Here is a 17,043-nt window from a genome sequence, read left to right as displayed (position 1 = left end):
TGCAAGGAGAAGGGAGAAAGACATGAGTTTTATTTGTCACAGCCCTTCCTTCTCCCGCTTGCTGCACAGCGAGGCATCCCGGGGGCCAGAAGCACTCGTTTTGAAGGCGCTCTCAAGAGCGAAGCCCCAGTCAATTTCTTGGATCCACCTTGTTCTTTCCTTGACCATCTTGGTCCCTACCGTTTGGCCTGGTTGCAGGTCACCTCGGACCACTGGGTGCTAGACGTAGTATTTCAGGGCTATACCCTGCAATTTTTGGCCACTTCCCCTCTTCCCCATCCATCTTCAGGGATCCTTCTCATGTCAACTCCTCATTCAAGACATTGAGAACCTCCTGTGCCTGGAAGCAGTGGAGGAGGTCCCTCGGGACGTGAAAGGCAAGGGTTTCTATTCCCGCTACTTCCTAATCCTGAAAGCAAAAGGGGGCCTCAGATGAGGAGTGCAGGCTACGCACCCTGGACGTCAGGAGGGCACTGGTCTTCTACGTAGACAGAACAAAGCCGTTCAGTAAGTCAACACAGTTGTTCATTGTGGTGGCAGATAGAATGAAAGGTCGCGCAGTGTTTGCTCTGAGGATTTCATCCTGGATCACAGCCTGCATCCGCTACTGCTATGAGCTGGCGAAAGTGCCTCCGCCAGCGATCGTGACTGCACACTCAACTAGGACACAAGCATCGTCAGTTGCCTTCCTGGCACAGGTACCAATCCGAGAGATCAGTAGGGCTGCTACCTGGCCGTCTGTCCACACGTTCACATCTCATTATGCGCTTACCCAGCAGAGAGACGATGCTTACTTTGGCAGAGCAATGCTGCAAGACCCTGAACTCCGAGCCCTCCTCCACTGATACTGCTTGTGAGCCACCTAGAATGGAATTGACATGAGCAAACACTTGAAGAACAAAAAATGCTTAGCCACCATTTTCATAACTGTTCTTCAAGATGTGTTGCTCATGTCCATTCCATTACCCACCTTCCTGTCCCCCTGTTGGAGTTGTCGGCAAGAAGGAACTGAGAGGGCATAGGGATGGCAGCACCTGATATACGGACATATGAGCATGGCACTCAAGGGGGCACCACAGCTGGCCATATGGATACCGCTAAGGCAAAAATCTCCGACGACCACGCACTTGGGCGCGCACGCACCTAGAATGAAGTGGACATGAGAAACACATCTCTAAGAACAACAGTTATGAAAAAGGTGGGTAACCGTTTTTTTTCCTGGGGATGGGTCAGCCCCGGCCCTTCCTTTCAGGGGAAGAGCAAGTCCCATCCTTCCCAGCTGGGACCAGCTGAGCCCAGCGCAGGATAGTAGCCACCTGCTGGGGAGTCCTCAGCCCCACCCTCCTGCTCCTGCTCTGCAGTGATTTACCTTTCCGCTGGCTGCCCTAGGGACCTGAAATGACACATGGGGAGGAGCGCATGACTGCCCTTACGGCTTCCCTTTGCTTCCCCATCAGAAAGTCATTTTTGTGTGGGGGGAGGGAAGAAATCTGCAGGGGACATGAATTTGGTGCATGCGCAGTGGTGCAGAATTTTCCCAGGAGTAACTGGCCATAAATCTAAACAGACAGGACTTATCAGAGCGCTTTGTGCCCTGCCTATGGAGGGAGACTTCACTTATTCAGCCTCCTCAGGTGATCGCATCAGATCATCTTCACCAGAATCCGAACTGTCCCTTCCATGGACAGACAGTCCAGGGAGAAATCCCTTAGGTGTGCTCATAAGTCAGTGGGGTCAGTAAGAGAGCTGCAGAGCTGGAATCCCCATATGTCCTCTTTCCCCAGGTCCTATTTGGGCCCCATGGTGGGGCAGTGGGGACAATTCATATGTTAGGAAACCAGCTGACTAGATCTCCAAGTCAAGGGCTTCCTTACTAAAGCATTTGCTGCAGCCAGCTTCATCACCAGTTTCAACTCTCTCTCTATCAATGAATGAAAATACTAATATATATATATATATATATATTAGTAGAGGAGGGACAAGGAGTCAGTGGAGATGATCTTTCCCAAACACCAACAACCAGTGGCCATCTCCCTGGACAGAGCAACCAATCCTAGATCTACAGCCTCTTCAGACAAAGTGTTTTTTGGAACATAATGAAATTAGCGAATACTCTGGACGCTCCTCTGGAGATACTCCAAATAAAGCTGCATAAACTACTGGACATTTGCAACCCTCTCTGTCAGGTAGAACAGCCCTACAAAAGGCCATGTAAGTTACATAGGTACATCTCTACCCCGATATAATGTGACCCAATATAACACGAATTCAGATATAACGCGGTAAAGCAGCACTCTGGGGAGCGGGGCTGTGTGCTTCAGCGGATTAGCGTGTCTGGCTCTGACACGCTGCTCTGAGCAGCATGTTAAGGGTGCCGGGCTGGGGCCAAGGGATTGGATAAGGGGCAGAAGGTCTCGGGGGGGCAGTCAGGGGACAGGGAGCAGAGGGGGTAGGATGGTCTCTGGAGGCGAGGAATGGGGGCATTGGATAGGGCGTGGGAGTCTGGGGGGGGCCTGTCAGGGGACAGGGCTGTTGATAGGGGTCGGGGCAGTCAGGGGACAAGGAGCAGGGGGGTTGGGTGGGGTTTTGGGAGGGGTGGTTAGGGGCAGGAAGTCTCTGGAGGGGACAGTCAGGGGACCAGGAGCAGGGGAGGTTGGATGGGTCGGGGGTTCTGAGGGGTCAGTCAGGGGGCGGGAAGTGACTATTAACGTAAATGCTCGAGGCCAAAGCAAGTTTGATATAACATGGTTTCACCTATAACTCGGTAAGATTTTTTTTGGCTCCCGAGGACTGTGTTATATCAGGGTAGAGGTGTAATTGTGTAGTTTTTTTTTAATAAAGGTTTATATTAACTTTGACTTTACTCTAGAAATGATATACAAATGTTATATCTCTTATGTTAACTCATTTGAAAGAGACCTCTTGCGCTTTTCTAACTCTGGACTTTACTGTAAGTAGAACTAAGTAGTCTAGCCCAACATTTGAAATTTGAATGAAGCAATATCTAATTCAAATCGAGGTGAAGCTTGGAAAAAATTCACAAAGCTATTCAATCTCTTTTCTAAATTGGACTATTAATTGTTTCAGCTCTATTTGTAATTAATTGTCTTATGTTTTAAATCAGGCAGTTTTCCTTCCCTTACCACCTCAAACACTATCAAAATGAAAAGTTCTGATATATATAGCATCTCATTGTGTTAAGAAACCTGTTTTTAAAATTAGATGATCAGCCACTCTTGTAATTTGATTGGTGTTGAGTATTTGTAATGTTAGTGTTTTCATTTCTTTTTTCAGCTTATATATTAATATCGTTCTCTTTTAGGTTTTTCCACTTGATTATATCCTCATTACAACAATTATTATGTATTTTATCTTCACTTCAATGGCAGGGATTCGAAACATGGGTATATGGTTCTTTTGGATAAGGGTAAATATTACTTATTTACTAAAATTTAACATTTATAAATTACTGTATTTAAAAAGATATTTAAAATGTATAACAGATACAAAAGGACCTTGCAGAATTTTCTCTATCATATTCTAAAAGCTAAAATGGTGTGAAGCAATTATTCTTTTTAAACAATATTACAATAAATTGTTTTAGCAAGAGTCTTAAGAGTTTCTTCCATGTTTTGAAAAGCTAGATTGTATTTTGGCTTGATGGCCTAGTTTAAAGGAGGGCAAGCAGTTTCAATTCGAGACAAAATTTCAGCTATCAAGCCAGCAGAGTCTGGGAGCTTTGTGGAAGCAGCACATTCAATGTATTGCCAACCCTAAGTATTCAAATATCATGACTTATGTGTGGAGGCAGAGTGTAGGGGTGTGGAATACTCTGTGTGTGTGTGTGGGGCGAGGGGGTGGGGGGTTGGCTTCTGGTTTTTTAGGCTTGAGGGTGGAAGTCACCTGCCCCAAAAGTGTGAGCATTTCAGGGTCAAAATTCAACCTTCAAATGTTCCTGCAACAATGTAGACTCTTGTTTGTTTGCTTGTTTGCTCAGAAGAAGACTCCTCTTACCCTTTCCTAATCTCGAGAGTGGAGGAACTACCAGTCTGTCCTCCTCCCTTACGATTATCCTATCTGTTTTCCCTCCCCGCATTTTCACTTGTCCACTCGGTTTTCTCCCCCATGGTCTCTTGTCTCCAGTCCCAGATCTTCTCCTGAACTCCACATTCCCCTCTCTCCTCAGTTTCCTGTTCAAGTCACTAACCTTAAAGTCCAGAGAGTGGCCATCTTTACTAAGGAAAAAGTTGTGGCCCATTGCCACATGCAAAGCCTGTAGGCAGCCTTCTTGAATGAGGATAGTTTGGCGTCAGCCCCACTGAAAATAAAATGAGGTGGTGACAGTCATTTGGAATAAGGAAAACTGCAAATTTTGAAGGTAGGGAGCTTAGATCTTAGGATATTTTGTAAAATATTGTTGATAGGGTTTGATCATTTGTTGTCAGCGATCTCTAGAGGATGATCTTTCACAGCTTTTATTTTTCATGGGTCCTTTGGTAAATGAAGAGTCCCATCCTTGAGCCACAGGCTTGTTGGAAGACATTGCAAGTGGTGGAAGACAGAGCTGGCCCATGATTGCTGCATGACAGTTGTCTTTCCTTTCTTTTCTGGTGTTTTTCTGCGACCAGGTCAAGGCAATTTTCCTCAAAAGCGGACGTTTCCTCTCTGACAAGTCTTTGCCAGTTACCCCTATCATGGGCTGCTGTCTCCCAGTATGTGGTGTTGATGCCACATCTCTTGATGTTTACCCTGAGGATGTCTTTAAAGTGTTTCTTTTGGCCTCCCCATTTCCTTTCTCCTTTGGTGAGAGTTCATCAGTGCCTGCTTCACCTCAGCTGATGCTGGGTAATCAGGGCCTCAACAATGAAGATGTTGGCCTCTGTGAGGACACTGACATTGGTTCAATGATCCTCCCACTGTATGTTGAGGATCTTCAGAAGAAAGTGCTTGTGCTGGCATTCCAGGTTTCTCAGGTGTTTTCAGTAGGTCACCCAAGTTTCACAGCCATAGAGGAGAGTTTATAAACTAACTTTATAAACCACGACTTTATAAATTAAGAGTCTAATACGTGTTCTGATGTTGTGATTGTTGAACACCCAGCAAGACAGTCTGCCAAAGGTAAGGCTGGCAATTCGAATTCTGTGATGAATCTTGATGTCTGTCTGTCCTCTGCAAGAGATGGCTGCCAAGGTAGGCAAAGTATTCTACATTTTCCAGTTCTTCTTTGTCGATGTAGATCTTCCTTGCTGGGTCTGATTGACCGGGAACTGGCTGGTGGAGAACTTTTTGTTTTGCCAATGTTCAGAATAGCCCTAGGCTTTTGTAAGCTGTTTGCTGCCATCAGGACTGATTTGACAACAGCAACGCTAAGGTTACAAACAAATGGTGGGAGGACAAAGCAAAAGAAATCCAAACATTTGATGACTCACAGACATGATATGCGGCCCTTTTTTTGAGAGACCTAGACCCTGTATGTACCAAGCACATGTGGCCTCACACCTCTGAGATCTGAAGATGGTAGTACCCTTCTTAAAGATAACTAATCTATCGAAGAGTGCTGGAAGGAACACTACCTAAAGCTTCTAAATCGAGAATTGACCTTGACTGACGACACCACCAACTCCATCCCTCAGCACCCAATCAGGGAATATCTTGCCAACCCACTAACACGCAAGGAGGTCCGCAAAGCAATTAAACAAACGAAGAACAATAAAGCACCAGGTCCTGATGGCATACCAGCTGAAGTACTGAAAGTGGGGGGAGAAACATTGGCTAACAGGCTTCACTTGCTGCTCCTCAAAATCTGGCGCACTGAAGAAATCCCTGCTGGCTTATGTAATGCTAACGTTGTAACCATTTTCAAAAAGGAAGACAAGGCCAACTATGGCAACTACCGAGGCATTGTCCTTCTCTCCATCATTGGGGAAATTCTTGCTAGAATCTGACTGAATTGTTTGCTCCCTCTTGTAGAGGAAGTACTTCCAGAGCCCCAGTGTGGCTTCAGACCATGACGAGGCACAACCAACATGATTTTTGCGGCCAGGCAGATCCAGGAAAAGTGTCAAAAACAACACCAGGAGCTGTATATGGCTTTATCAATCTGACCAAAGCCTTCGACTCTTTCCAGAGTCTCATGGTTGACAATCATGTCAAAGTTGGCTGCCCACAAAAATTTAGTACCATTGTAAGACTCCTCTTTGACTAGATGACTGCCTTCATCTTGTGCAGTGGCTCTACCTCTGAGCCCTTTGTCATCCGAACTGGAGTAAAACAATATCGCATTTGACGGCAACCTCTTCAACCTTTCCCATCTCTGTGCCAGAACTAAAGTAATATCTTCAACAATAACCGATCTCCAGTATGCAGATGATTGTGCTGTAGTTGCACACTCAAAGGAGAATGTGCAAACAGCCCTTAATTGCTTCTCTGAAGCTTGATCATTTGTATAGTATATGTAGAGGCTTTTACATTTACAGCTATGTCTTTGGGAGAGAGGTGTTTTGAATATATTTCTACTGTCTTCTCAACAGTAGAGTTTCAGGATGTAATTGGGGAAATAACGAATATAAATATCTAGTATAAAAGCCATGTCCTTTAACAGATATCAAGTTTGATAACCTAGAGAAACAATTATGATCTAATATTTGTACATATCTTCTGTTTTTTTTAGTTGTATAAAATTAGAAGAGGTAAAACTCGGCCCCAAGCGCTCTTATTTCTCTGTATGATACTTCTGTTGATTGTTCTTCACACAAGTTATATGATCTACAGTCTTGCACCTCAGTATGTCATGTATGGAAGCCAAAAATACCTGGTACAGGTGAGACTTTCCCTTTCATAAGGATATATATAACTTACCTTGTTTTTTAAAAATGTGTTAAAATTGCATATATGGGGTGAGGCAAAGCACAGCCCTGCTGTATACCTATTTTTGAAGGGATACAACCATAAGAATCTCCTAGAGTTATTGTGCCTCTAGATATTTTGGAGGAGTACAGCCTGGAGAAACTCTGTGTTGCACCCTTTTACACAATGCAGCGTGTAGTTTCTATCTGCTCTCCTGGTCTGTGTAGAGCTGTAGAGGGACCTAGTTCTGCCCCCATCTAGAAGGAAATTACATTTGTTGCTACTAGCTTCCAGTAAGCCTCATGTTCCCTCAACACAGGAACTGCTTTTTATTATTTTCATTATATTCTGATAATGGCCAAGCTCCCCAATCAGGAATAGGGTCCCATTGTGGAATTCTCTGTATAAATTCATAGTAGCTGCCCCAGACAGCTTGCTAATCTAAAAATAAAAAAGTGGAAGGCATAATAGGATACAAGATCATCAGAGTAATGGAGGGCATATGTCAGGGTTCCTTACCCACTCTGAACTCTAGGGTACAGATGTGGGGACCCGCATGAAAGACCCCCTAAGCTTATTCTTACCAGCTTAGGTTAAAAACTTCCCCAAGGTACAAACTTTGCCTTGTCCTTGAGCAGTATACTGCCACCAACAAGCGCTTTAAACAAAGAACAGAGAAAGAGACCGCTTGGAGATGTCTTCCCCCAAAATATCCCCCCAAGTCCTACACACCCCCTTTCCTGGGGAGCCTTGAGAATAATATCCTAACCAATTTGTTACAAAATCATCAAAGACCCAAACCCCTGGATTTTGGAACAATGGAAAAATCAGTCAGGTTCTTAAAAGAAGGATTTTATTAAAAAAAAAAAGAGATCAAAATCATCTCTGTAAAATCAGGATGGAAAATACAGGGTATTCAGATTCAAAACACAGAGGATCCCTCTCTGGGCAAACCTTAAAGTTACAGAAAACAGGACTAAACCTCCCTCTTAACACAGGGAAAATGCACATAAAACAAAAGATAAGCTAATCCACCTTGCCTGGCCTACGTATACTGATTGCAATATTGGAGACTTGGATTAGGATGGGTTGGAGAAGATGGATTTCTGTCTGGCCTCTCTCAGTCCCAAGAGAGAACAACCACGTAAACAAAGAGCACAAACAAAAGCCTCCTCCCCTGCCCCAAGATTTGAAAGTATCTTGTTCCCTTACTGGTTCTTTAGGTCAGGTGCCAGCCAGGTTAGCTGAGCTTCTTAACCCTTTACAGGTAACAGGATGTTGTCTCTGGCCAGGAGGGATTTTATAGCACTGTATACAGAAAGGTGGTTACCGTTCCCTTTATTTTTATGACAGCATATGTCTTGATAGTTCTGTTTTGAAACAAATTTTTAAACCTTTGTCTAATTTTTTTAAAATTATCCCAAAAATTGCTTTTATCCTGTAAATGTCCTACTTAATCTTAGCCTTTTTCTACAGTATAAATTTATAATTATCACTAAACTTTTCCATTATTCATTTTAACTACTGCTTCTTTTAACTCTTGCATCACTGTATTTTATCATTTTTAAGCTGTGCCATTTTATTCCATTCCGTACTTTTTTCTATTTTAAATTAGTTTTGATTCTTGCACTTCATGGTTATTGTATTTATCTCTTTCTATTTTTAAGAAAAAAAGGTACCTAATCATTGGGAACTTCAATCTGAGTGGCATATGCTGAAGGTCTCATTCTACCAGTACTAATGTGTTCTTGGAGTTTCCAAAACTTAGATGACAATTTCCTAATTCAAAACTCTTTCATATAACATGCATTAGATATGATATTGACAGATATAGAGAAATGGATCTCTGAATTAAAAATCAGTAGTTGCTTAGGTGCATGTGATCGTGACTCAGTTGCTCTTTTTACACATAACAGATGTAAAGTCCAAACTAGTAATATGTACTTTGTGAAATTGGCCCTTTTAAATCACCAAGTTGAAAACAATTCTGAGCCGAAGGACCTGGGGGAAAGAATTTTTAAACACAAAAATGTGAACAGTTGGGACCCGTTAAAAAAACATTTTGACTGGATGCCCAAGTCGTCTCAGTTCCAAAATTGAGAGAACATTACACTGGTTAAGACAGCCTGGTTTAGGTGAAAGCAGCCATTAAACACACAATGTATAACATGGGGAAATGGGGGAGGAGAGAGAAATAACTGTAAATTAGAAGTTGGGAATTGTCCAAAATCAATAAGAGAAGCAAATGGACACTTTGAGAAATCTATGGCCTGCAAAGTTAAAGATGGTAAGGAATTTAAGTATATTAGGAACAGACAGAAACATAATACTAGATGGAAATTTTAGAATTGTCAATGCAAAAAAGCAGAAGTGTGGAGCAATCTCTTTAAAGTGTTTGGAAAAGACCCAAGTCATTACTCATCATCATGTGACATGAATTCTAACCCAGGAGGATGCTCAACAGCAGCTACTAAAGCTAGACATTTTAAAATCAGCAAGTCCAGATAACTTGCATCCGTGTCAGAGTTTTAAAAGAGAGTTTTAAAAGAACTGGCTGGAGAGTGCTCTGACCCATAAATGTTTATTTTCAATAAGTCTTGGAAACCTGGAAATTTCAGAGGAATGGAAGAATGCTACTGTTGTGCCAATATTTAAAAGTGTAAATGAGGTGAGCTGGGTAATTACAAGCCTGCTAGCCTGATACTGAAACTCAACAAAATATTAGAATGGCTGATATGGGCCTCAGTTTAATGAAAAATTGAGAGTAATATAATTAATGTCAATCAGCATGGGTTTATGGGAAATAGAATTTGTTAAAGTAACTTGATATCTTTTTTTTTCCATGAGATTACAAGTCTGGTTGATAAAAGTAGTAGTGCTGATGTAATATATTTAGACTTCTGAAATGCATTTGACTTAGTACTGCACAACATTTTGATTAAGAAACAAGAATGATACAAATCAACAAGGCACACATTAAATATATTGAAAACTGATAAGTCTCTATGTAATTGTAAGGAGGGAATCATTGAGTGCTTTTAGTGGGGTCCCACAGGGATTGGTTCTTGGTCCTATGCTATTTAACATTTTATCAATGACATGGAAGAAAAATAAAATCCCTTAGAGCAGGGGGTGGGCAAACTACGGCCCGCAGGCCTTTTTTATCGAGCCCGCGAGCTTCGGCCAGGGGAGCAAGGCCAGGGGCTTGCCGCGCTCCACCCGGCGCTGTTGGACCAGCAGATTTGTCGCGCTCCGGCAGGGAGAGCGGGGAGTGAGGCTTGCTGCGCTCCACCTGGCGCTCCTGCCTGCGGAGCGGGACCAGGGGGCTTGCTGGGTGGAGCGGGACCAGGGGCTTGCCTGCCCAGTGTTCCTCAGTGATGAGCAGTTCATTTTGAGCACCATCTTCAAGGAAGATTCTGCACGCAAAACGCCGCATTCTGCAGGCATGACCTCACCACCCCTATGCAGCAGTGTGCCAAATCCCCTCCCAGTTTCCTATGGCCCCACCCTCAAGTGGAGGGAAACCGTCCAGGGCCGCAGCTGCTCCGCTTTGGGTTCTTCCGCAAGTGGCACAGCTGCCTCGGTGTCACATTGCCAGCAGGGCCCATAGGAGGCCATGGTACCCTCCCATGAAGCCCCCCGCGCACCATGTCTCATGCGTCCTCTTGCCACACTGCGGTAACATCCCTTATTATATACAAAATTTTAATGAACACAACTGTGCAAACAGAATTCGAAGTACAACAGTAAGAACATTTTTGGGGGGAGGCTGGAGCATAAAGTTACAGGTGAGTTTACACCTGCCTCTTCTTGTCCACATGGATTCTGGAATAGAGTGCCATGGCTCAAAATTGTCAGAGGCACTGACTCCTGACAAATCCAGGCTAGAGAGAGGGCCCAGTTTTTTCACAGTGCATGCCATCTTGTAAAACAGCAGTTTGAAATAAGGGCAGCAGTTAAGATTTTCTTTTTCCTTTCAAAAATGAGTGCTGCAAAAAAAAAAAAAAAAGAAAAGTGGACAATGAGTGTTGGGTTTTCAACAAAGAACGGAATACAAAATACTTTTTCACAAACGTGAACTCGAAGGCTGTATGCCTGATTTGTCAGGAGAGCATCGCGGTGTTCAAGGAGTACAACTTGAATCACTATTTTTCAACAAAGCATCCTAATTATGGCAGCAATTTAACAACTGAGGGAAGGGCAAGAAAAGCTGAGCAACTTGCCACAAACTTAAAAACTCAGCAAAATATTTATGTGCTACTGTCTGCAATTCAGGAAGCCACTACAAAGGCAAGTTACGTTCTGACATTTAAAATCGCTAAACAAAATAAGCCTTTTGCTGAAGGGGAGTTTTTTGAAAGAATGCATGGTTGATGTTTCTAGCATGCTGTGCCCAGAATACCAAAACAAATTTGAGGAGATTCGTTTGTCACAAAGAACAGTTACTCTCCGTGTAGAAGTGATTGATGAATGTTTGGCTTCTGAGTTGAACAAGAAAGCACAAGGCTTTACATTGTTTTCATTAGCTCTCGATGACAGCACTGACATTAAGGACACAACACAGTTACTGATTTTTGTCAGAGGAATTGATGACAAATTTGAAATCACAGAGGAATTTTTATCAATGGAATCAATGAAAGGCACAACTCAGGGATCGAGTGCAACTAAGGGATCGGGTGTATGGGTGCCTTGAACATCTGAAGCTCCCCTGGAGTAAACTGGCAAACATAACCACAGATGGATCACCAAATTTAACAGGGAAAAATATAGGACTTTTAAAAAGAATTCAGGACAAAGTAAAAGACGACGACCCTAATAAAGGTGATTTTTCTGCATTGTATTATAGATCAGGAGGCCCTCTGCAAAAATGTCCAGGACATTGATCATATTGTTCTCACAGTAGTGAAAATAGTGAACTTAAGGGGACTTAATCATCAGCAATTAATTTCCCTTCTTGAAGACACTGATACGGAACATCAGGACTGACTTTATCATACAAATGTCCGGTGGCTTAGCCTAGGAAAGGTATTGCAGTGAGTGTAGGAGCTCAGAGATGAAATTTGCACTTCTCTGGTGATGCAGGGGAAAGAAAATGATTTCCCTGAATTAAAGAACTCAAACTCTGTGTGCGACCTCGCTTTTCATGTGGATATCTTGGCACATTTAAATGAACTTACTGTAAACCTACAAGGAAAAAATGTTTGTACACAAATTGTATTCTAGTGTGACAGCTTTCAAAGCCAAGTTAGTCTGGTTTTCAAAACAAATTAAGGACAAAGTGTTCGCTCACTTTCCAACACTGAAATACTTGGAAGTGTCATCAGAGCAGAGAGAGAAGTACAGCAAAATTTTGAGTGACTTGCACAGAGAATTTTCTCATAGATTCTCTGACTTTGAGAAGATAGAGAAGACACTGGAGCTGGTGTCATGCCCACTGTCATTTGACTACAAGAAAGCCCCACAAGAATTACAACTGGAGCTCATTGATCTCCAGTGCAATTCTACCTTGATGGAAAAGTACAGTTCAGAAAAACTGGATGAGTTTATGCCTCCTTGAGTGAAACAAAGTTCCCAAGTATCCACCAGGTGGCACAGAAAATCCTTGTTTTGTTTGGCTCCACCTATGTGTGCGAACAAACATTTTCCCTGCTGAATTACAACAAGTCTCTCTACAGATCCCAGTTAACTGATCAGCATCTCTGCTCGGTATTGCGGATTTCCACAACAAGAATGACACCGGACTTTGATGCCATTGTAAAAATGGGTGACCAGCTGTATTGTTCACATTAATCAAAGAAGGCATGGAAGGGGTTTAGTTTGGTTTAATTATTGTAATACATTGTTATGGTATATTTATAATAATAAGTAAGGTTTTATGTTTATTTCCACTGAAATGTATCTGTATTAAATAGAGTTTATTTGAATATCTCTGAATTGTCAATTTTGTGAGCGTTTGTGGCCTGCCATGAGGTAGTCAGGGGGTGGGGAGGGGCAGGGGCCAGGCTGTTTGGGGAGGCACAGCCTTCCCTACCCGGCCCTCCATACAGTTTCACAATGCCGATGCGGCCCTCGGGCCAAAAAGTTTGCCCACCCCTGCCTTAGAGTTTTCAGATGACACAAAAATTAGAGGAGTGGTTAATAATGAAAAGGGCAGTTCACTGATACAGAATAATCTAGAGTGTTTGGTAAAATGGGTTCAAGCAAACACTATGTGTTTTTAATACAACCAAGTTTAAGTCATACATCTAGAGGGGAAAAAAATGTAGGCCTTGCGTATAGGATTTTGATGTCTGTCCTGGGAAGCAGTGGCTCTGGAGATGATTTTGAGGTCATGGAGGATAATCAGCTGAACATGAGCTCCTAGACCAACACTATGGCGAGAAGCATTGCATTGGCCTTGGATATATAATCAGGAGAATCTCATGTAGGAGTAGAGGCTGTTTCCTTTGTATTAGACACTGTTGTAACAGCTGCTGGAATTCTGTGTCCACCCAAACAAGCTTAACTCCTCTGTATATCATCATGCAACAACCATACATTTGTGTTTAATACTTTTTATTACTTGTAATTACACACTTGATTAAACGAATTTTAAACACACTGATTTTTTTCCTGATTTTCCCACACACACACACACACAGTATTAGCATGGGAAAGGGATAGACATTTGGGTATCATAATGGAGTACTTTTGTATACCGTAACATGTTTAGGTTTATTTAAAGTTTATCTTTAGCTTTGGGTCACCTGCATGTACAATAAGATTTAGACTTACTGCTTTTTCTAGTAGTTGGGCCAAGGAGGATAAAAGGAATTGCTGCCTTTCAGAGGCTTAACCACCTAGCTTAGTTACTGCATCTCACTGACCAGTCTGTATGTCTCTGCCCCACCCCGGCAGACCCTCTGACAGATATGCCCTCTGAATTCCCAAGTGTTTATTGTTGATCGTTGCTTTCAGAGTACACCTGTACTCCTGCCTCACTCCTAGGACAGTACACTCTCTGGGTGCACAGTGGAGTCAATGCAGCAGTATCTTAGGCCATGTCTACACTTACCGGGGATCAATGCTGCTGCAGTCGATCAGCGGGGGTCGATTTAGCGGGTCTAATGAAGACTGCAGAGCACACTCTGGTCAACTCTGGTATTCCACCAGAGTGAGAGGAGTAAGGTAAGTTGATGGGAGAGCAGTAAGTCAACCTAAGCTACGTGACTCAGCTACGTTATTCACAAGGCCTTAGTGTCACATGGTAAATCTTCTCTAGTAATGGAGAAGAATAGATCATATTTTTCCTATTGTCTTTCATCTAGCAGGGAGCCAGTACATTTGCAAATGACCTGAGCTGCAATCAATAGGGTCCACTCACTGGTCACTGTGAAAGACATCTGATTTTTTTGTTCAGCAAATGCAGCTGTCTTATAAATTTGTTTGCTAGCAAAGAGCAACTACCTGGAAGACCTTAGTTCCTTGTTAGATGCCTTAGACTAACCCAAGTAATACTTTTTTATTGAGACAATTCTGGATTCTTAAAAAGGCTGTACTTTTTCTTCCAGAACAAAGAAATTTAAAAATCCTTTCAGCAATAAAATTACTACAAGAGAATTCATGTTAAAGATGTTCTTTCTCAAGCTGATGAGCCTTATGGCTTTGACAGCATATGTACTTTAGTATGTCATGTCATGCTAGCCAAATACAGACAGCAATATTTGAAACTGATACAGCCAGGGATGTATTCCTATCCCTTACGTGGTAGACTCAACATCTCTCTGCCCTGGAAAGAGTTGCTTTCAACTTTCCAGCTCTCAGTCCCAGTCACCTTTGACACTTCCATTCTAGGCTGGGGTAGCTATTCTAAGGATTTGTAAACTCAGTCACTTGAATTTCTGGGAGGAAAAATCTTCATGTCAACATCTAGAATTAAGGGCATTATATTGGGCTCTCAAGTCCTTTTTCCATCTTCTATGTGGCAGAGTGAACCAAGTACTTCCTAACAACATTGCAGATGTCTTATGTGAACTATTAGGGGAAAACCTTCCAGAGAGGCCATAGCTCTGTGGGATGGTCCATAGTACACAGTACACCAAATTTATCCATTTGGTAGCCACCTTGCAGGGAAGGACAATATTACTGGTGGATCAGCTGAGCAATGACTTACACGATCAATATTTGTTGTCACTCAAGAACTCAGTAGCAAACATCTCCCTATGAGTATATGTGGAGACAGACCTACATGCAACAAGATTTAACACCAAAGTTTAGAGGTTTTGCTTCAGAATAGGAGCAGATAATCAGTCCATAATAGGTGGGTTTCTTCTAGACTAAACAGGGACTCTTTCTAAGTCAGGAGAACCAAACAAGAGGAAAGCCAAGGTTATTGGGATTCCAAGGCATGGATAAGATGTCCTGGAAGAGTTGCAAGGAGTTTCTCTCTCCTCTCCTGCGCCCCTGAACACGTAATTTCAAACCTATTGTCCCCCGTAGAGAGGTCAGAATTCCCATATGGACACAGACTCTCTCCACTGGACAGCATGGGCCATAGAATTTTGACAGATCTAGAACTGTCCTGTTTGGAAAAGCTCCAGGAGATTCTGTTAAAGCAGACCCCCTGCCTGTTATGATTGTAAGTGAAAAAGGTTCTCCTTGTGGGCAACCAGCAATAACATAAACCCAGCTTCAGTTCCCATTTAATCTATACTTGTGTACTTATTTCACGTGACATGCTTGGGACTTTCAATACTATCAGTAAAAGTACATCTCCAGTTGATCAAAATAATGTATCCAGCTATAATTTAGTTAAAAGGTTATTGAGCAGATCTGTCTTTTGGTTAGAGAATCCGTGCCTAAATGGGACCTAAATCTCATATGTAATTAGCTTGTGAGACTTCCTTTGAACCAATTGGAGACTATTTCCTATTTCATCTCTCAATTAAGACAGCCTTTGAAAAGATATATGTAGGAAACTGTTCTGTACTGGCAATGGCATGAGCTAGGGGTTTTCTCATCTGAAGTTTGATTGTATGGATACACTGACGTGCAAATGATTGCCAATTTTCAGCAGTTCTTAACATGTTTTCAAGAAGCTTTCAGGTACATAAGTGGTGGTTCTTCCCCTCGCGTATTTAAATCAATGAAAACTAAATTTGTTACTACATGAGCCTTGAATATAAAAGTCAAAACTGAGAATTCTATTCCCTGCTTTTTCTTAGCTGTGGTTGAACATATTTTTTTAAAATTCTGCTAGTGTTTATTGCATATTTTAAAAGTTAGTTTGTTCTGTGCGTGTTTAATCTGTTCTTAGTACCCTGCTTATGTAGAAATCAGAATTCAGTTTTTAGTATGTTTTCATCTGTATAGTGGAGTTAATTTGCTGTTCCCATTTCTCCATTGTAATCTTTCTTCCTATGCTTGCAAATTCCAATTAATCTGTAAATATCCCTATTGGGAAACAATATTTGCGTAGACATATTCAGCAATTCTGTAACTTTTGATTCTTCAACTTCCCATCCTTTTTAATGTTCAAAACCTTAAAAGAGAAAAAAGCATCTTGTAGTGGAGGCATTGGCTTGTGCAATTTTCTTTACACTAAAAAGGAAGAGGGTTGATTTAGTAAGAAAAGATGGCCTTGTGGTTAAAGTATTGGACCAGGACTAATCTAAAATATGACATGATGAGGAATTGAATCCATATCTCCTGACTATATCACTGACTAATGTTACTTTTGAAAACTCAGGGAAGTTGAAAAGTCCCAGAATGCTGGAGAAAACCAAATGTAGCACTGATCTTCAAAAAAGAAGTGTAATTCTAGCAATTGCCATTTAATCTATTTTCAATACCTGGGGGGAGCGAAACTTTTAGAATGAACAAAATCTTATGAAGTCTTCTGTTTGGGCTCCTTCTCTCATACCTACATTACCTTGGGGGAAGAGAACATATTCTGAGCTGAGTAAGCCATGTAAACCCCTGGTGGAGGCACACATACTCCAGTATGCTTTCAAAGCCCTTAGACTGGGGCAGGCAAACTTTTTGGCCTGAGGGCTACATCGGGTTTCCAAAATTGTATGGAGGCCCGGTTAGGGGAGGCTGTGTCTTCCCAAATAGCCAGGCGTAGCCCGGCCCCCACCTCCTATCTGACCCCCGCTTCTCCCCCCGTGATGGCCCCATCTGGGACTCCTACTCCATCCATTGGCCCCTGCCACCCCA

The 17,043-nt window shown here is 42.3% G+C and overlaps 1 protein-coding gene across 2 annotated transcripts in view; it reads left to right on the top strand.

Annotated features, from left to right (window-relative positions):
- LMBRD1 (LMBR1 domain containing 1) overlaps nt 1–17,043 on the top strand; it is a 245,666-nt gene that overhangs the window by 185,502 nt on the left and 43,121 nt on the right. For both annotated transcript variants that reach the window (XM_075126513.1, XM_048846014.2), the window contains exons 12-13: nt 3,323–3,427; nt 6,671–6,820. In XM_075126513.1, the coding sequence (XP_074982614.1) occupies nt 3,323–3,427; nt 6,671–6,820 (255 nt within the window). The remainder of the gene's footprint in view (nt 1–3,322; nt 3,428–6,670; nt 6,821–17,043) is intronic.

Source organism: Caretta caretta, chromosome 3 (genome assembly GCF_965140235.1).
Source record: "Caretta caretta isolate rCarCar2 chromosome 3, rCarCar1.hap1, whole genome shotgun sequence".
NCBI lineage: Eukaryota > Metazoa > Chordata > Testudines > Cheloniidae > Caretta > Caretta caretta.
The sequence above is the reverse complement of the archived record's forward strand: the minus strand, read 5'-3'. Positions and strand labels throughout refer to the sequence as shown.